The sequence below is a fragment of the Salmo salar genome, chromosome ssa19 (assembly GCF_905237065.1).
Source record: "Salmo salar chromosome ssa19, Ssal_v3.1, whole genome shotgun sequence".
NCBI classification, from domain to species: domain Eukaryota; kingdom Metazoa; phylum Chordata; class Actinopteri; order Salmoniformes; family Salmonidae; genus Salmo; species Salmo salar.
In genome coordinates, this window is record NC_059460.1 from 54,417,814 (window position 1) to 54,438,736 (window position 20,923).

The window sequence follows — 20,923 nt, forward strand, 5'->3', positions numbered from 1 at the left end:
GAGGGACTGCAGTGCTAATAATGAGGAGATTAATGTATTTTGTGGGAAAGTTGTCATTGAAACTTGGTGCTGAGAGTAATTCCCCCTCCTTGGGGGGGTGTGATGAACTTTTCTGCTGGAGCTGCGGGTCCCCGCTCAGTACGACAGGGGGGATGACTGAGATGGAGGGAGGAAACGAGGGGAGGAAGGGGGGAAAGGCAATGCAGAGCCAGGCTCCCACAGGTTCGGGAGAAAGAGAAGGAGAGAGGAGAGGGAGAGAAAGATAATTAGGGAGAGAGGGGGAAGAAGAGAGATGAAAGAGAGACAGAAAGAGAAGAGGCGAGAGAGAGAGAAAGAGAGAGAGCTCATTGTCCACCCCCTGCTCCCTCTATCAATCTAATGGGTGACAACCGCCTCTACATCCTCACACAAACCCCCTACACACACACAGCTCGAGGCTGCATTTTGCCAGGCTGCCTACGCTGATGCGGAGGGATGAATCATGGCATGGAATGGAATGGCACAGCATGACGTGATGGCTGTGCATTGTTAACACAGTACAGTTTGGGACAGTTATAGTACTGACATCCTGTATGGGACAACACCGCTGATGTCAGACTGTAAATACATGGGGACATGGTGTAGGTCAAGCTGCTATACACCTGAATTCCAATCGGACAAAACAGTACAGAGAAAAGTAACTGGTAAAAACGGTGTGCAGGTGAGGTTGGTGGACTGCTGCAGATGGAGTGTATCCACATTTTGTTACGTTACAGCCTTATTCTAAAATGTATTAAATAAATGTTTTTCCTCATCAGTCTACACACAATACCCCTTAATGAAAAAACAAAAACAGGTTTTTAGAAATGCAAATTTATAAAAAACCAAAAAAAAACAGGAGTACCTTATTTACATACTGTAAGTATTCAGACCCTCTGCTATGAGTCTCGAAATTGAGCTCAGGTGCATCCTGTTTCCATTGATCATCCTTGAGATGTTTCTACAACTTGACTGTAGTCCACCTGTGGTAAATTCAATTGATTGGACATGATTTGAAAAGGCACACACCTGTCTATATAAGGTCCCACAGTTGACAGTGCATGTCAGAGCAAAAACCAAGCCATGAGGTCGAAGGAATTGTCTGTAGAGCTCCGAGACAGGATTGTGTTGAGGCACAGATCTGGGGAAGGGTACCATCATTCTTAAATGGAAGAAGTTTGCAACCACCAAGATTCTTCCCAGAGTTGGGAAACTGAGCAATCGGGGGAGAAGGGCCATGGTCAAGGAGGTGACCGAGAACCCGATGGTCACTCTGAGAGAGTTCCAGAATTCCTCTGTGGAGATGGGAGAACCTTCCAGAAGGACAACAATCTCTGCAGCACTCCACCAATAAGGTCTTTATGGTAGAGTGGCTAGACGGAAGCCACTCCTCAGTAAAAGGCACATGTCAGCCCGCTTGGAGTTTGCCAAAGGCACCTAAAGGACTCTCAGACCATGAGAAACAAGATTCGCTGGTCTGATTAAACCAAGTGTCACGTCCTGGCCAGTATAAGGGTTAATTGTTATTGTAGTTTGGTCAGGACGTGGCAGAGGGTATTTGTTCTATGTGGTTCAGGGTGGTGTGTTAGTTAGGAGGGCGTTTGATTTATTATTTACGGGTTTTGAGTTATGGTCTATGTTTATGTATTTCTATGTGTAGTCTAGTGAGTGTGTTTCTATGTTGAGTTAATTGGGGTGGACTTCCAATTGAAGGCAGCTGTTTGGTGTTGCCTTTGATTGGAAGTCCTATATTAGTTGGGTGTGTTTGTCTTGTATTTGTGGGAGATTGTTCTTGGATTGCTGTGTTGCCTTCAAGACTGTTATTTTGTCGTTCATCGTTTTGTTTATTTTTGTATACGTGTTTGTTTGGTTTTTTCCTTCTTTTCCCATAAATAAAGAAGATGAGTATACACATACCTGCTGCGTTTTGGTCCTCCATTTCCAACGACACCAAGATTGAACTCTTTGGCCTGAATGCCAAGCGGCACGCCTGGAGGAAACCTGGCACCATCCCTACGGTGAAGCATTGTGGTGGCAGCATCATGCTGTGTGCATGTTTTTCATCGGCAGGGACTGGGAGACTAGTCAGGATCGAGGGAAAGGTGAACGGAGCAAAGTACAGAGATCCTTGATGAAAACCTGCTCCAGAGCGGTCTGAGCCTCAGACTGGGGTGAATACAGGTGTGCCAAATACAGGTGTAGCATCATACCCAAGAAGACGTGAGGCTGTAATTGCTGCCGACGGTGCTTCAAAAAAGTACTGAGTAAAAGGGTCTGAATACTTATGTAAATGTGATATTTCAGTTTTTTATTTTTTATTAATTTGCAAACATTTCTAAAAAAACAGTATTTACTTTGTCGTTATGGGGTATTGTGTGTAGATTGATGAGGGGAAAAAACTATTTTAGAATACATTTTAGAATAAGGCTGTAGTGTAACAGAATGTGGAAAAAGTAAAGGGGTCTGAATACTTTCCGAATGCACTGTATATGAAAACCAGACAACAAATATAAGTACACAAAAAAGGTTTGTTCATTCAGTTAAACAAAGCATATTAATTATAATTGTACATGATATAATCCAAAATGAGAAACTATGTTTGATTATGTGTGAGAGTTAGACTACATGGAGGGGATTATTGGAGAGTTTGGTCCATCAGGCTGACAATGTGAAGATAAGAATTCCATAGTATGCTACCTCTGTATCTCATAGAGAATTGACTGCGGGGTGCGGCAGTGGGGAGGGTGAAGGTTATCGAAACGTCTTGTTTTATATACAGTGGGGGAAAAAAGTATTTGATCCCCTGCTGATTTTGTACGTTTGCCCACTGACAAAGAAAGGATCAGTCTATAATTTTAATGGTAGGTTTATTTGAACAGTGAGAGACAGAATAACAACAAAAAAATCCAGAAAAACGCATGTCAAAAATGTAATAAAATGATTTGCATTTTAATGAGGGAAATAAGTATTTGACCCCTCTGCAAAACATGACTTAGTACTTGGTGGCAAAACCCTTGTTGGCAATCAGAGGTCAGACGTTTCTTGTAGTTGGCCACCAGGTTTGCACACATCTCAGGAGGGATTTTGTCCCACTCCTCTTTGCAGATCTTCTCCAAGTCATTAAGGTTTCGAGGCTGAAGTTTGGCAACTTGAACCTTCAGCTCCCTCCACAGATTTTCTATGGGATTAAGATCTGGAGACTGGCTAGGCCACTCCAGGACCTTAATGTGCTTCTTCTTGAGTCACTCCTTTGTTGCCTTGGCCGTGTGTTTTGGGTCATTGTCATGCTGGAATACCCATCCACGACCCATTTTCAATGCCCTGGCTGAGGGAAGGAGGTTCTCACCCAATATTTGATGGGACATGGCCCCGTCCATCGTCCCTTTGATGTTGTCCTGTCCCCTTAGCAGAAAAACACCCCCAAAGCATAATGTTTCCACCTCCTTGTTTGACGGTGGGGATGGTGTTCTTGGGGTCATAGGCAGCATTCCTCCTCCTCCAAACACGGCGAGTTGAGTTGATGCCAAAGAGCTCCAATTTGGTCTCATCTGACCACAACACTTTCACCCAGTTGTCGTCTGCATCATTCAGATGTTCATTGGCAAACTTCAGACGGGCATGTATATGTGCTTTCTTGAGCAGGTGGACCTTGCGGGCACTGCAGGATTTCAGTCCTTCCCGGCGTAGTATGTTACCAATTGTTTTCTTGGTGATTATGGTCCAAACAAAAATATCCAGAAAAACGCATGTCAACAATGTTATAAATTGATTTGCATTTTAATGAGGGAAATAAGTATTTGACCTCCTCTCAATCAGAAAGATTTCTGGCTCCCAGGTGTCTTTTATACAGGTAACGAGCTGAGATTAGGAGCACACTCTTAAAGGGAGTGCTCCTAACCGCAGCTTGTTACCTGTAAAAAAGACACCTATCCACAGAAGCAATCAATCAATCAGATTCCAAATTCTCCACCATGGCCAAGACCAAAGAGCTCTCCAAGGATGTCAGGGACAAGATTGTAGACCTACACAAGACTGGAATGGGCTACAAGACCATCGCCAAGCAGCTTGGTGAAAAGGTGACAACATTTGGTGTGATTATTCGCAAATGGAAGAAACACAAAAGAACTGTCAATATCTCTCGGCCTGGGGCTCCATGCAAGATCTCACCTCGTGGAGTTGTAATGATCATGAGAACGGTGAGGAATCAGCCCAGAACTACACGGGAGGATCTTGTCAATGATCTCAAGGCAGCTGGGACCATAGTCACCAAGAAAACAATTGGTAACACACTACGCCGTGAAGGACTGAAATCCTGCAGCGCCCGCAAGGTCCCCCTGAACACCATCTCCACCGTCAAACATGGAGGTGGAAACATTATGCTTTGGGGGTGTTTTTCTGCTAAGGGGACAGGACAACTTCACCGCATCAAAGGGACGATGGACGGGGCCCTGTACCGTCAAATCTTGGGTGAGAACCTCCTTCCCTCAGCCAGGGCATTGAAAATGGGTCGTGGATGGGTATTCCAGCATGACAATGACCCAAAACACATGGCCAAGGCAACAAAGGAGTGGCTCAAGAAGAAGCACATTAAGGTCCTGGAATGGCCTAGCCAGTCTCCAGACCTTAATCCCATATAAAATCTGTGGAGGGAGCTGAAGGTTCGAGTTGCCAAACATCAGCCTCGAAACCTTAATGACTTGGAGAAGATCTGCAGAGGAGTGGGACAAAATCCCTCCTGAGATGTGTGCAAACCTGGTGGCCAACTACAAGAAATGTCTGACCTCTGTGATTGCCAACAAGGGTTTTGCCACCAAGTACTAAGTCATGTTTTGCAGAGGGGTCAAATACTTATTTCCCTCATTAAAATGCAAATCATTTTCTAACATTTTTGACATGCGTTTTTCTGGATTTTTTTGTTGTTATTCTGTCTCTCACTGTTCAAATAAACCTACTATTAAAATTATAGACGGATAATTTCTTTGTAAGTGGGTAAACGTACAAAATCAGCAGGGGATCAAATACCTTTTTCCCCCAATGTAGATGGATTTCAGAATTAACCTGGGAGAATCCATTGAAGGGTTTAGCTTGACCTCAACAGCAGATGTAGTGGCACGTGACTACTTTTGAGGCCTGAAAATGTCAAACATGACACCAGCTAACCCAGAACGTAAAGATGTTCAGACATGCATGTCTGTCAGGACATATGGGCACCATTGTATCCCTGCTTTTTCCATCTCTGCCTGGCATACACACAAAGTCACGCACTCACACATGCGAGCAAACATATGCATGCACATACACATGCATGTGTGTATACACACACACGTACACACACACTCCTCACTGGGGTGTTAATAGGTTCTCAGTGTGTGTGCTAGTCCAGAGCTGGCCATGTCTCTCTAAAAGGAGACTCCTGCCGGGGGAACAGGTGCAGCTGAGGGAGACGGTATTACGTGGGCATTAGGCGGGCACATGGTGGGGGGCAGGGTGGCACCCCCCTCTGAGCCCTGGACTGGCCCATTCAGGGTTGTGATGTCTGAATTAGATGTGCCAAGCTTCTGATGGGTTTTCCCTCTTTGTGCCACTGTTTCACACTAGAGATTCAGAAAAGCAAAAATGTATCTACCTTCTCCAACTACAAACTCTCACATTAATTCACACTCACAGTGACTCACTCCCCGAGTTCTTTGATTCTGAATCTATTGTCATTGGAATACATTCAGCGTGACCCATTTGGCGAGGGTTTATCGCTTGTTTCACAAACGATTCATGCCCGGAGACAACAACACACTACACAGCTTGCATCTTTGTGGGAAAATTACCTAGGAAAGTATGCAAAGCCACTGGAGAATGGAGATGCCTTTGTGACCTTTGTAGATTTCTGAGCTTTTAATAGACATCTTTAAGTTAGGGAAAGAGAAAAACAAACAGTAACTTTTTTTGTAACTTTCAATGTGACTGTTAGAATGACCAATGAAAAAGGGAAAAGTACACTCATCGCACTGGTTCAGGTGCTGAACAGAAAAACAAATGTGAAGAAATTAAGGATGTTTACAACTCTGATATATACCTAAATACATTCTAGTGGGAATGTGAGCAGAGCTTTGCTCACATCCTTCATGTCTTTACTCAAAATGACTGTCCATGATAAATATAGATCCTCATGTTATGGGATATATACGTTATAGTACGACAGATTGGGGTAAGTTGAGCCACCCTTGTTTCTAGGAAACCATACACAAAATGTATAATTTGACCTAATATTTAGGAACAGGTCATTTCATTGAGTCTGTGAAGAAGCAAGTTAGGTCCAAAAAAACAGATTTTCACCAAGTCAAATTCATTTATTGTGTTAGTTTCATGATGCATTGGCACAATGGTTGAACAAATGTATGTTTTCTTCTCAGGCCTAAAGCAAGCTGGGATATGAGGTAACAACAGGGCCTATGTTAAAAGTGTTTTTAAAAAGTACAAATCAAATTTATTTGTCACATGCGCCGAATACAACAATTGTAGACCTTACCGTGAAATGCTTACTCACAAGCCCTTAACCAACAGTGCAGTTCAAGAAGATTTAAGAAAATATTTTTCAAATAAACAAAGTAAAACAATAGCATAACAATAACGAGGCTATACAGGGGTTACCGGTACAGCGTCAGTGTGCAGGGGTACAGGTTAGTTGAGGTAATTTGTACATGTAGGTAGGGGTGAAGTGACTAAAGTGAATGCAGTCCGGTGGCCATATGATTAATTGTTCAGCAGTCTTATGGCTTGGGGGTAGAAGCTGTTGAGGAGCCTTTTGGTCCAAGACTTGGTGCTCCGGTACCGCTTGTTGTGCGGCAGCAGAGAGAACAGTTTATGATTTGAGTGACTGGAGTCTCTGACAATTTTATGGGCTTTCCTCTGACAACGCCTAATACAGTAAATAGGTCCTGGATGGCAGGAAGCTTGGCCCCAGCGATGTACTGGGCCGTACGCACTACCCTCTGTGGCGCCTTACGGTCAGATGCCGAGCAGTTGCCATACCAGGCGGTGATGCAACCGGTCAGGATGCTCTCGATGGTGCAGCTGTAGAACTTTTTGAGGATCTGAGGACCCATGCCAAATCTTTTCAGTACAATGTTTTTGTTAGGTGTTGAGCCTGTGTTAAAATATGCTTAAAAGTATTAAAAGACAAAAAAGTTATTGTGATCGTGTTGAATTGTGTTTGGGAAATAAAGATAAACATGGTTTTAAAAAGGTAGTGGTAATATTTCATTCAGTACAGACATTTGTAGGTGGCTTACCCCATACCCAGGGAAAGTTGTGCCAAGAGAGCACTTTTTTTGCGACAAGCTATGTTTCAAAACTGTCATGTTTACATGAACTCTGACTATTTCAAGGGATACACAACATCCTGAAATATATGTAGACATCTTTGTTAGAAATAATACTATATTTCCCTTAACGGAGTGACGCTGAATGTAAAAAAATGGATCAACTTACTCCACTCTCCCCAATGTGGGATTTACTGAATACCTTACGATTTTACATACACAAATCAGATCTGATCTCAAGAATCGATATCTAACCCCACATAGCAGGCACACCACACAAGACAAAAGGCTGGTGGCGACAACAGACACTGATTATGCAATATTATGCATGCTGATACCGTCATTTTTCAGTAACTATCAATAAAGCATTCATTTCTTCCCTAATGTGGTCCTTTGATGAATCTGAACCACAATGCTGAATCTCCTTCTTTACAACATGAACACAGGTCTACTATTCTGTCAGTGTGTTACTGTAGCGACCTAACCAGTATGCACAGTATCTGGTGCTATATATGGTGGTAGTACAGCCATAAAAGGTGGTAGAAGGTGCCGATTTGCTCTCAGGAGAGTGCTGCGGCGCTCTGTCTCTGTGTGTGCCGGTGCAATGGGTGCCATCTCAGCCCCAGGTAATGTATGACTTCCTGTAGCAATCGCTCTAATGAAGCGGGCAGGGAGAGGAGGCAGCTGGAGCCCAGTAGGTCTGAGAGATATAGAGTACTGAGAGAGAGAGGTGAGGAGTGACAGAGAGAGAGAGACAAAGAGAGAGATGATATTTTGTGGAGGGAAGCTAGCTAGCTGAGTAGGCAGCAGCCAGAGAATGGCCAGTCAGTGATAAATGCTCTGTCTCTCCAAATCAAAGTTTATTGGTCGGGTACACAGATTTGTAGATGTTATCGCAGGTGCAACGAAATGCTTGTGTTTCTATCTCCGACAGTGCAGTAATACCTATTAAGCCTTGAGACAACTTCAGATATGGATTGTGTACGTGTGCCATTCAGAGGGTGAATGGGCAAGACAAAATATTTAAGTGCCTTTGAACAGGGTATGGTAGTAGGTGCCAGGATCACCGGTTTGTGTCAAGAAGTGCAACTCTGCTGGGTATTTCACGCTCAACAGTTTTGTGTGTGTATCAAGAATGGTCCCCCACCCAAAGGACATCCAGCCCACTTTACAAAGCTGTGGGAAGCATTGGAGTAAACATTGGCCAGCATCCCTGTGGAACACTTTCGACACCTTGTATAGTCCATGCACACGACGCATTGAGGTTGTTCTGAGGGCAAAAAAATTCCCAGTTCTTCCATGGCCTGCATACTCACCAAACATGTCACCCATTGAACATGTTTGGGATGCTCTGGATCGACTTGTATGACAACGTATTCCAGTTCCCGCCAATATCCACCAACTTCGCACAGCCATTGAAAAGGAGTGAGACAACATTCTACAGGCCACACTCTACAGTCTGATCAACTCTATGGGAAGGAGATGTGTCGCGCTGCTTGAGGCAAATGCTGGTCACACCAGATACTGACTGGTTTTCTGATCCACGCCCCTGCCTTTTTTAAAAAGGTATCTGTGACCAACAGATGCCTATCTGTATTCCCAGTCATGTGAAAGCCATAGATTTCGGGCCTAATTAAATTATTTCAATTGATTGATTTTCTTATATGAACTGTTAACTCAGTCAAAATCTTTGAAATTGTTGCATGTTGCATTTATATTTTTGTTCAGTGTATATATATATACAGTGCCTTCAGAAAGTATTCACACCCCAGTACTTTTTCCATATTTTGTTGTGTTACAGCCTGCATTTAAAATAGATTACATTGCGATATTGTGTCACTGATCTACACACACCCCATAATGTCAAAGTGGAATTTTGTTTGTAGAAAATAAGTATTCAACCCCTTTGTGAGGGCAAGCCTAAATAAGTTCAGGAGTAAAAATGTGCTTAACAAAACACATAATATTCTGTGAATAATATTCTCATTCTGTGTTCAATAATGACTACCCCATCTCTGTACCCCATACAATTATCTGTAAGGTCCCTCAATCGAGCAGTGAATTACAAACACAAATTCAACCACACAGGCCAGGGAGGTTTTTCAATGCCTCGCAAAGAATGGCACCGATTAGTAGATATGTTAAAATGAAAAATAATACATTGAATATCCCTTTGAGCATGGTGAAGTTATTAATTACGCTTTGGAGGGTGTATCAATACACCCAGTCACTACAAAGATACAGGCTTCCTTCCAAACTCAAATAGATAGCTCAGGGATTTCACCATGAGGCCAATGGGGATTTAAAAACAGTTACAGAGTTGATGATATGAGCAAACTGAGGATGGATCAACAACATTGTAGTTACTCCACAATACTAACCTAAATTACAGAGTGAAAAGAAGAAAGCCTGTACGGAATAAAAATATTCCAAAACATGCATCCTGTTTGCAACAAGGCACTAAAGTAAAACTGGAGAAAATGTGGCAAAGAAATTTACTTTTTGTCCTGAATACAAATGTTATGTTTGGGGCAAATCCAACACAACACACCACTCTTCATATTTTCAAGCATGGTGGTGGCTGCATCATGTTATGTGAATGCTTGTAATCGGCCAGGATTACGGATTTCTTTAACATAAAAATGAATGGAATACTATAAGCACATGCTTATAGCACAGCTATAAGCACAGGCAAAATACTAGAGGAAAACCTGGTTCAGTCTGCTTTCCAACAGACACTGGGAGACAAATTCACCTTTCAGCAGGAAAATAACCTAAAACACAAGGCCAAATATACACTGGAGTTGCTTACCAAGAAGGCTTTGAATGTTCCTGAAAGCCTAGTTACAGTTTTGACTCAAATCAGTTTGAAAATCGATGGCAAGATTTGAAAATGGCTGTCCATCAATGATCAACAATCAACTTGACAGAGCTTGAAGAATTCTTTTCAAGAATAATGGCAAATATTGTACAATCCAGGTGTGCAAAGCTCTTAGAGACTTGAGGCATTTTAGTAGAAACACAAGGAATAGAGCAGTAAGCAGATATGATTAAAATAGCTGAGTAGGCAATGCCTGACTCACGAAGCAAGCAGCACTGGAACTTTTTACACACCTCTGTTATAAGCCAAATGGACTACAGTATCCACGGCCAGTTATAGTATTGTTGTCAAGTAGTACATATAACACAAAGACTTGATTTCGGAAAAGGTGTCCTACCACCATTTCAAAAGACATTTCAATTGGATCTTGCATTGGTTAGGTCCACACCTTTCTGCTGTTTGTTAAAGTAGTTGGATTACCCTCCCTGTAGGCCTATGTGACGCTCTTGTGCAGTGAACTGCCACATAAATAGAGGTTACTGATATCATCGTGTGTGCACTTCATCTTCCATGACAACTAACCCCCCAAAGTCATGGTGGAACGTGAGGAGACTGAGGTCAGGTCACTGTGAATTAGCATGGTTGGTCAGTTAGCATGGCTAGCTAGCATGCTCAGAGCACGAGGCTAGCCTAGAGGGTTAGCATAGGATATCTAGGGAAAAATGTTACAATATCATTACATACTGTGGTGAGGTGGCTTGTAAACTTGTCAGTCGCCACTGACGTCTATGCTTCTCACTGCCCTTTCACTCACTGAATATTTTACAGTGTCAGTGCCAGAAGAGTCTGGAAGTTCCCATTAGAGTCTGTTTATAGACATGCAAGGAGCGGCATTAGCCTTCCTGGCATTTTAGCAATGTCTTCGACAGGATGCTGAAAGCATGGAGTGGTGATTTGAGAGCAGCCAGAAGCTCCAGTTATAAATATTACTGTAGTATGATTACCTTTGTACAATTAGTGGAGACTGGACCAGGTGTTACACAGAAATTATGCAGAGCTCTTTGGCCATGCACACCAGTGGTGGATTTGGCATCGAAAAAAAGGATGCAACTGGACGCACACCACACATATCTATATACAATATATATGCAAAAGTATGTGGACACCGCTTCAAATTTGTGGAATTCAGCCACACCCATTGCTGACAGGTGTATAAAATCGAGCACATAGCCATGTAATCTCCATAGACAAACAATGACAGTAGTATGGCTTTACTGAAGCGCTCAGTGACTTTCAACGTGGCACCGTCATAGGATGCCACCTTTCCAACAAGTCAGTTGGTAACATTTCTGCCATGCTAGAGTTGCCCCGGTCAACTGTCTGGCACTGATTTTGGGCGATTAGGCCTGGCTCGCAGTCGCCATTCCAAATCATCCCAAAGGTGAGCAATGGGGTTGACCTCAGTGCCAGACCTCACTAATGCTCTTGTGGCTGAATGGAAGCAAGTCCCCGCAGCAATGTTCCAGCATCTAGTGGAAAGCCTTCCCAGAAGAGTGGAGGTCGTTGTAGCAGCAAAGGGGGACCAACTCATTAATGCCCATGATTTTGTAACGACATGTTTGACAAGCAGGTGTCCACATACTTTTGGTCATGTAGTGTATCTTCATACTAATCATCTCTCTCTCCCTCTGGCAGGTTGAGGCTCTGAGAAATGGAGTCTCTATTCGGCGGTGAGCTTAGGTTGCTGGGAGGTGGCGAGGGCTTAAAAGAGGACGGCTGTGGCGACGTGGGCTGGTCCTCCTCACCCCTCCCTGAAGACATGTACTCCGCCTCCCACTTCACACTCATCACCGCCTACCAGGACATCAAGACACGGCTGGCGGGCCTGGAGAGAGAGAACAGCGGCATTAAGAGGAAACTCAAGATCTACGAGATCAAGGTAGGCCTCAGAGCTGATAGGTTGACAGATGAGCTTTTCCTGATCCTGACCATGTGACATGACCAGGAAATACTCTAAGCTCCAGTTAGGAGACTGAGATGTTTCTGGGAAGGACACACTCCTGGAATAGGAGTTAGAAGAGAGAAATGCCATGGTAACGGAATTACGCTGAGACTCCGATTTTCACTTTCAAATGTATACCAAACTAAAACCATTGATTTCAAAGTATAACAAACCATAGGATTCTATGGACAAGGACTACTTAAAAAATCTTACAAAAACATTTGTTTTTACTTTTACCCCTTTTTCTCCCCAATTTCGTGGTATCCAATTGGTAGTTACAGTCTTGTCTCATCGCTGCAACTCCCGTACGGACTCGGGAATGGCGAAGGTCGAGAGCCATGCGTCCCCCGAAACACGACCCAACCAAGCTGCACTGCTTGACACAATGCCCGCTGGAAGCCAGCAGCCAGCCGCACCAATGTGTCGGAGGAAACACCGTACACCTGACGACCATGTCAGCCTGCATGCACCCGGCCCGCCACAGGAGTCGCTAGAGAGCACACAAGGACATTCCTGCCGGCCAAACCTTCTCCTAACCCAGACAACGCTGGGCCATGGGTCTCCCTGTCGTGGCCGGCTGTAACAGAGACTGGACTCAAACCAGGATCTCTAGTGGCACAACTAGCAACTGCGATGCAGTGCCGTAGACCACTGCGCCACTCGGGAGGCCCTACAAAAACACATTTACAGGAGGAACTGTGCAGATTCAAAGTTTGGTAACAGAATAAAACTGAGGGAGATTTTACCGTAATTCAGTTAACATACTTTGCATCTGCACAGTTTTTCTTGTAATTATATATACAGTACCAGTCAAAAGTTAACACTCTCATAAGACCAAAAGAAAGATTTGGCCCTAGCAAGTCTCTTCTTATTGGTGTCCTTTAGTAGTGGTTTCTTTGCACCAATTCAACCATGAAGGCCTGATTCATGCAGTCTCCTCTGAACATGTTGAGATGTGTCTGTTACTTGAACTCTGTGAAGCATTTATTTGGGCTGCAATCTGAGGTGAAGTTAACTCTAATGAACTTATCCTGTGCAGCAGAGGTAAAGCTGGGTCTTCCTTTCCTGTGGCAGACCTCATGAGAGCCAGTTTCATCATAGCGCTTGATGGTTTTTGCGAATGCACTTGAAGAAACTTTAAAAGTTCTTGACATTTTCCAAACTGACTGACCTTCATGTCTTGAAGTAATGATGGACTGTCGTTTGTCTTTACTTATTTGAGCTGTTCTTGCCATAATATGGACTTGATCTTTTACCAAATAGGGCTATCTTCTGTTTACCACCCCTACGTCGTCACAACACAACTGATTGGCTGAAACGCATTAAGAATGAAAGAAATTCCACAAATTAACTTTTAACAAGGCACACATGTTAATTGAAATGCATTCCAGGTGACTACCTCATGAAGCTGGTTGAGAGAATGCCAAGTGTGTGCAAAGCTGTCATCAAGGCAAATGGTGGCTACTTTTAAGAATCTCAAATACAAAGTTAGTGTCTAAGCTTTTGACTGGTACTGTATATATTTTTACTGTGTAAATTGTTCAAAGTAGTCATTGTGCATAGTTTGAATGGTTTGTTAAACTTTTAAATCAATGGTTTTTGTTTTTAAACGTGGAATTGCCCAGGAGTCTCACTTACTTACTGACGGCCTTGTGGTTAGAGTGTCCACCCTGATATTGGAAGGTTGAGAGTTTGATCCCCGGCCGAGTCATACCAAAGACTGTAGAAAATGTGACCCAATGCATCTTTTCTTAGCACTCAGCATTAAGGAGATATATTGGGGGTAAAGCCCTGCGATAGACTAGTGTCCTGTTCAGGGGGTGTACTTGTACATCAAGCTGCCTCACGCTACAGAAAAAGGAGGCTGCTGCTCCTATGAGCTGTTCCAGCTCGCAGACGCCAAGTCTCGTGCAAGGCTACTTACTGACGAATCTAGCTTCCATATGCCCAATGTTGATGACTACCACTGTTGCATGTTGCATGTTGAGGGACGAGGGTCTCAGTATCCCATCTGTGGTGATATTGTGCTGAGTCAATGATGTGTCACCCCCGCTCTCTACATGCATGGAGTAGCAGAGAAGTAGTGTAGAGGAACACAGCTGGTGCAGCAGATGAACAGTCTGAGCTGTTCCACCTGGCAGGGGGGACTCTATTGTGACCCTGTGGGACAGCGCTGCAGGTGGGATGAAAGAGAGGAGAGAAAGGGGACAGGATGGAGAGAGAGGGGTGGAGGGAAGAGCGAGAGATGGGTGAAAAACAAGGTACAGAGAGAAGGGCAAGAGAGAGAGAAATAAAGAGTAGAAGAGATCGAGAGGGAGGATGATGAAGAGAGTGCCCTGGGGGCTTGAGATTGCTATTTTTGTCTCTGTCCCCCCCAGATGTATGTACCCTCAGTAACAGACTGTCCATTAGGAAAGCAGCTGGCACTCAAGGCTTTTGGCCTCCATAAGGTTGCAGTGCGGTTGAATGCCTATAAAGTCTTTATTAAAATAACAGTTTGTTCAGTTTTAATCACCCCAAAAAGAATGCGTTGATTTGGTTAGTACTGAATTATTCTCTTGTGACAGATGAAATAGAATAGCAAGATTTGGTTCTGGGTGCTGAGATTCATACTAAATACTATGTGCTGTGCCTGTTTAAATACATTACGTAGCTAGTCTGTGCTTTTTTTTTGGATAATGCGATTGGTCTTTTAACAAAATTGTACAAATGTGAGGAATTAGTTGGTCTGAATCTGAGTTGCAGATATGAAAATGTATAATTTTTTTTCTCCAATGTTAAGGCTGGCTTAGAGTAAGGTGGATGACAAGTAGAGTTTAGAGCAGTGGCGTCAGTTCAGCTAAACCTAGGGTATGGCAAAGTGGGGTGGGGGTGGGGGGGTTTGATTCCCCCAAGGAATTTTTAGGAAGTTTCAGGCTCATTTACTGTATTTCGACACAATTGAAAAACTCAAAAATTGTATGGAGAACAGCAAAAACAAACAAAAATTTCCCCAGGCATTAATTATCACCACAGTATTTGGTTTAAAGGTCTGTCAACCTCATCATAAATTGACTCATTTACTTGTGTAACAGCGCATACAGTGCAACATTAAATATAAGCATAATACATGCTATCGAGTCACAACTTCTTGGGCCGACTCTTTTCTCTGTATATATCAATGATGTCGCTCTTGCTGCGGGTGATTCTTTGATCCACCTCTACACAAACGACACCATTCTGTATACATCTGGCCCTTCTTTGGACATCTGGCCCTTCTTTCCAAACGAGCTTCAACGCCGTACAACACTCCTTCCGTGGCCTCCAACTGCTCTTAAATGCTAGTAAAACGAAATGCATGCTCTTCAACCGATCGCTGCCCGCACCCGCCCGCCCGACTAGCATCACTATTCTGGACGGTTCTGACTTAGAATATGTGGACAACTATAAATAGTGCGTCCGCATGGTCCTAAAGCACACCGTTGCCTCGTTTTACATCACATTCCAATGCTAAAACTGGTGGGGACAAAAATGCACCCCTGTATACATCAAAGGACTTACTTAAGCCTACAATCGACAGGGACTCATGATGACAAACTCAACCAAAGAGTGACAAAAATCACGAAATACAAAAGGAAAATCTACACATGCCTTTTTAAAGTGTGCAGCGTCTTGGTAGCCTACAGGTAGACATAGTGGAGCTCCGTAGCATGGAGCTGAATGGACAGCGCCACTGTTTAGTGGCCAGTATAGAATTATTTTGTTTATGGGCAATTCAAATGTATTTTAGCACAGTTAGGTATTGTAACTAGCACACAGATCTTAAGAAATGGTAGGATCAATTGTAAATTGGCACTCCACATGAAAAGGTTGCCCTTTAGGCTTTAGGCTTTATAAAGCCACCCTTGTGGAACGACACATACAGTGTAGGCTATTACGACAGTGTCATTGTCTCCTGGGCTTCCCACCAACATTGTCTTGTGCGCTTCCCGCTCAGTTTTGCATTTGCCTGTCTGCAATATTCGCCAGGGAAGGGAAACCTTCTGCGAATATTGAAGCATTGTATCAAGGAACTAGCCAGCTCAGAGAATATTGAAACATTTTGTATCAACAAATATTGATATTGCAACATAGTAGCCAATGAGGGGGCGGCTCACACATTTTTTCCCCGGGCCAGCTTGTCTCTGTCTGATAGTATTGTGTTGCCTTTGCAGTAGTTGCACTATCTGGGTGTTTTTATAAAAAAAAACAGCTCTACATCCACACTATTGTTAAATAACGTAGCAATATTTAATTATGTTTTGCCTGCAAGATTTATAAGAATATCTCATTTGAATTGAGGAAGATGGACAAGCAAGACTGATAGAGAGGTGGTAATTCATTATAACAGAGGCAGGTAGGCTACAGGTAGGCGTTAGGGTAGCCCAGTCATTCAAGATTGACCGAAATTGGACATCTATGCATGTTCTGACATCGGAAATGCCTTCAAAACTGGCCACTAGGGGCAACAGTGAGCGCTATTACCATCAAGTAGGCTTGACTTTTGCAAGGGTGTTGGGGACAGGGGTGGTGAATGGGTGGATAGATCAGAAGTGTGCGTGTTCAATCCCAGTCGTGGACAGTGGTTTTTTATTTTTGGTTTTAACCCTATCCCAAACCTTAACCCTTACTTTAACCATTCAGAATGAGTGCCTAAACTTAACTTCGAAATGTGACATTTGGAGAAATGGAACGATACAGAGCAGCAGGAGCAAATTTGACGTTTGGAGAACGTGGATGAACATCTAATTCTGCAGTGAGACTGTGAAAACTTGTTGGCTTAGGGATGCAGGCAGAGGATGATGATGGAGTTATCATTCTGTCACTGCATGACAATGTACATTTGTTATAGCCTACAATTGTTATTGTCCTTGAAGCCAAAATGTGCTAAATACCAAGTACATGAATACCAATACATGAAACCAAAATTGCACTAGCCTATTGGATGAATGAATATCCATTAAGCCTACAGCTATCACAGCCTATATTTTAATGGTAATAAAATAGCTTTTGGTTTTGAATGGTCACCGAAAAAGAGGGTTTCCCCCACCTCCCACCTCCCAATTCAGCCCCTGGCTATCAGATTACAACAAGGCTTACAAGGCCAAGTTCAAATTCAGACATCAAATTCAAAGCAATCGGCGCACTGCCTAAATGGCTGACTCACAAAATTTACTGTCACTGTCTCTGCTCTTTGCTTTCTAAAAGTGAGAGAAAAGGATGCAGGCTGGCAGCTGCTCTCCAAGCAGTGCTGCGCGTGGTTCTAAAGCCAGTCAGCAAATACGCTAAACAGCCAGCCAATACGTTAAACAGACATTGCATTTTAATCGGGATTGGACTGATTTTAGCCTACTTTACATTTGTTGTCTTGAGCTAGGGTATGGTGACTGCCTTACCCTGCCATACCCAACTGACGCCCATGGTTTAGAGTGGCCGATGCTTCACAGCGTGATGACTGTGTGGCTACGGAGACTTCCTTCCAGAGCTCCAACACGCTCTGCTAATTCAGCCTGAGTAGAAAGAAGTGTTTCTCTAAATGGAAAATGTCTGTTTGTTCCTCACGTCAACATCACTGGATGATTTAATTCATTTAGGTACTCCAAAAGAGAGATGTGCTGTAAGATGGAACCATAATTTGCTTTCGTTATGTTATATTATATAACTTGTGTTGTCCCTGTTTTGTGTGGTTTTGTGTGGTTTCCCCAGATGCTCAACTCACTCATGCTGTCCCTCCATGCTCTGTTTTTCTCTGTATTTCTCTAACAATATAGGATCACGGTGTTGCAGGAGAACTTTCCTGCAGGAAATGTAAAATACGTAGTGTGTTTGAGGTTTAAAAAGGCTTCTGAAGTTTGTAATTTTCCCTTTGATTTTCCCTTACAAAAAATGGATCAACCCCTACAAAAATGTCCATTACTTATAATCCACATAATTATGCACATATCCTGTTGCTGCAGCATTACTTTCCAGCTGTAGCAAACTGATTCAAATGAAGATCCTACATCTGTAATGTCTAACAAGATTGAATTATTATTTTACACAGGTACAGTACCAGTCAGAAGTTTGGACACACCTACTCATTCCAGGGTTTTTCTTTATTTTACTATTTTATACATTGTAGAATAATAGTGAAGACATCAAAACTATGAAATGACACATATGGAATCATGTAGTAACCAAAAAAGTGAAGTGTTAAAGAAAATATATATTTTATATTTGAGATTATTCAAATAGCCACCCTTTGCCTTGATGACAGCTTTGCACACTCTTGGCATTCTCTCGACCAGCTTCATGAGGTAGACACCTGGAATGCATTTCAATTAACAGGTGTGCCTTGTTAAAAGTTAATTTGTGGAATTTCTTTCCTTCTTAATGCGTTTGAGCCAATCAGTTGTGTTGTGACAAGGTAGGGGATGTATACAGAAGATAGCCCTATTTGGTAAAAGATCAAGTCAATATTATGTCAAGAACAGCTCAAATAAGCAAAGAGAAACAGCAGTCCATCATTACTTTAAGATATGAAGGTCAGTCAATTTGGAAAATGTCAAGAACTTTGAAAGTTTCTTCAAGTGCAGTCGCAAAAAACATCAAGCGCTATGATGAAACTGGCTTTTATGAGGACCGTCATAGGAAAGGAAGACCCAGAGTTACCTCTGCTGCACAGGATAAGTTCATTAGAGTTAACTGCACCTCAGATTGCAGCCTAAATACATGCTTCACAGAGTTCAAGTAACAGACACATCTGTTCAAAGGAGGCCTTCATGGTCAAATTGCTGCAAAGAAACCACTACTAAAGGACACCAATAATAAGAAGAGACTTGCTTGGGCCAAGAAACACGAGCAATAGACATTATACCGGTAGAAATCTGTCCTTTGGTCTGATGACTCCAAATTTGAGATTTTTTGGTTCCAACCTACGTGTCTTTGTGAGACGCAGAGTAGGTGAACGGATGATCTCCGCATATGTGGTTCCCACTGTGAAGCATGGAGGAGGAGGTGTGACGTGTGGGGGTGCTTTGCTGGTGACACTGTCAGTGTTTAGAATTCAAGGCACACTTAACCAGCATGGCTACCACAGCATAATTATCCCCCTTATTTCCCCTGTATGTACGTGTACATAATGCCATGATTCTCTCTCCCTTCCCAGTTCCCAATGATCAGTGAGTTTGGGGAGGACAGAAACTCCTACTGCAGCTTTGAGTCCAAGGAGAATGCCCTGCTGCAGTCAGAGAACGGCAACCTGCAACAGAGAGTCAACGCCCTCACTCACGAGGTGAGACACCTGGGGCTTAATTTAATTCCACCCACAATGCAGTATTTATGAAAGGCAGTTGCTGTCCTTTCCGTGGTCAAATCAAATCACAGGGTGATTTTGCGAATTGTGAAAACGTACCGCTATTATCAGGTAGCCTCCACTCTTAGGTTGATGCTTTTGGTTTTCAGAATAGGTGCGTGGGAGCAGGCAGTAGTTTGTACACAGTGTAAACATTGCTAGAGCAGTGTTTCCTCTGGCCATAAAACAAAATAAGTACTCTATTCTTCCCTGTAAAAAAAATTGTATATCACTTTGTCTATTGCTGAGAGGGAGGAAGGAGAGGCAAGAGAGGAGAGGTGAGGGGGAGCGGTGTGGAGGGAGTATACGAAGCTGTGAGAGAAAAAATTGAGCGAGAGGGAGGAAGTGGTTTATGGGGAGCGAGACAAAGCGTGCCCATGGAAGACACAAGGTCACAGCGCTTCAACACAGGCCTTTATAAAAGATTGAATGTGTCACGCCTCAGCGAGTATGCTCCATACACAGTCAAGGCACCTTTTGCTTCCCCTGCTAACCTGAAACGGTGGCTTCCACCTAGTAAACTAGGGGCGGACTTGTCTGGTCCATTTTCAGCTTAGTGGGCCTGTCTAACTCTTTGTTTTTTTTTGCACAAAATTCTCATTATCTGGTTAATAATGGGGCCTCAAAGAAAGAAATGGGCCAGTGTGTTAGAAATGCCAGGGCGGATTTCTGGTCCCAGTCCACCCCTGTAGGAAGACGATGGTTGCTATCCACACAGCTATCCACTCCTCTTAGTCACGATGTTGACAGCCTGGCTCACCTTGGCCGTGATTTCAGTGTGTTACCATAGACACGCTGCTGCTGAATAATTCTCTGCTCAAGCATCCAGTAATGTCATATCTCTCTTTGTCCTAGCTCCCTTTCTCTCTTTTCCTCTCTCTCTTTTTTCTGACTTTCTCTCGCTCTTTCTCTCACTCCTTCTTTCTCTCTGGACCTCTTCCTCTCTCTCTCGCTCTCTCTCTCTCTCTCTCTCTCTTTTTCTCTGTCTCCCTCGCTCTCTTTCTCTCTTCCTTTCTAGGTCTCTTTCTCTCTCTCTTTCTCATCAGATGCTTTCCCACCCCCTCCTTTGTTTCCATCTTGATCTCTTTCATTTGTCTTCTTCCAAAGTCATCTATCCATTTGCCCACCATGTCTCCCACATACATTATCAGTAATGAGTTTCTATGACTTTGACAACCTAGTTATCAGACAGGGCCCATGTTCACAAAGAGTTTCAGAGTAGGAGTGCTGATATAGGATCAGTTTAGCCTTTTAGATAATAATGAATAAGATTCTATGGCCGATTCTACTCCGAGATGCTTTATGAATACGGGCCTTGATCTGTGGGTGTAAAAGTAACCAAGATACTATTGTTGCAAAGTCTTTTGTCTCAATGTTGAAACTAACTGATGGAATGAGAATACATGTAAAGGCTG

The 20,923-nt window shown here is 43.1% G+C and overlaps 1 protein-coding gene across 1 annotated transcript in view; it reads left to right on the plus strand.

The window, feature by feature from the left end:
• LOC106579319 (TANK-binding kinase 1-binding protein 1) overlaps nt 1-20,923 on the plus strand; it is a 66,478-nt gene that overhangs the window by 13,788 nt on the left and 31,767 nt on the right. Inside the window, exons 2-3 of the mRNA XM_045702485.1 lie at nt 11,851-12,094; nt 19,323-19,448. Of these exons, the coding sequence (XP_045558441.1) occupies nt 11,867-12,094; nt 19,323-19,448 (354 nt within the window). The 5' untranslated portion in view covers nt 11,851-11,866. The remainder of the gene's footprint in view (nt 1-11,850; nt 12,095-19,322; nt 19,449-20,923) is intronic.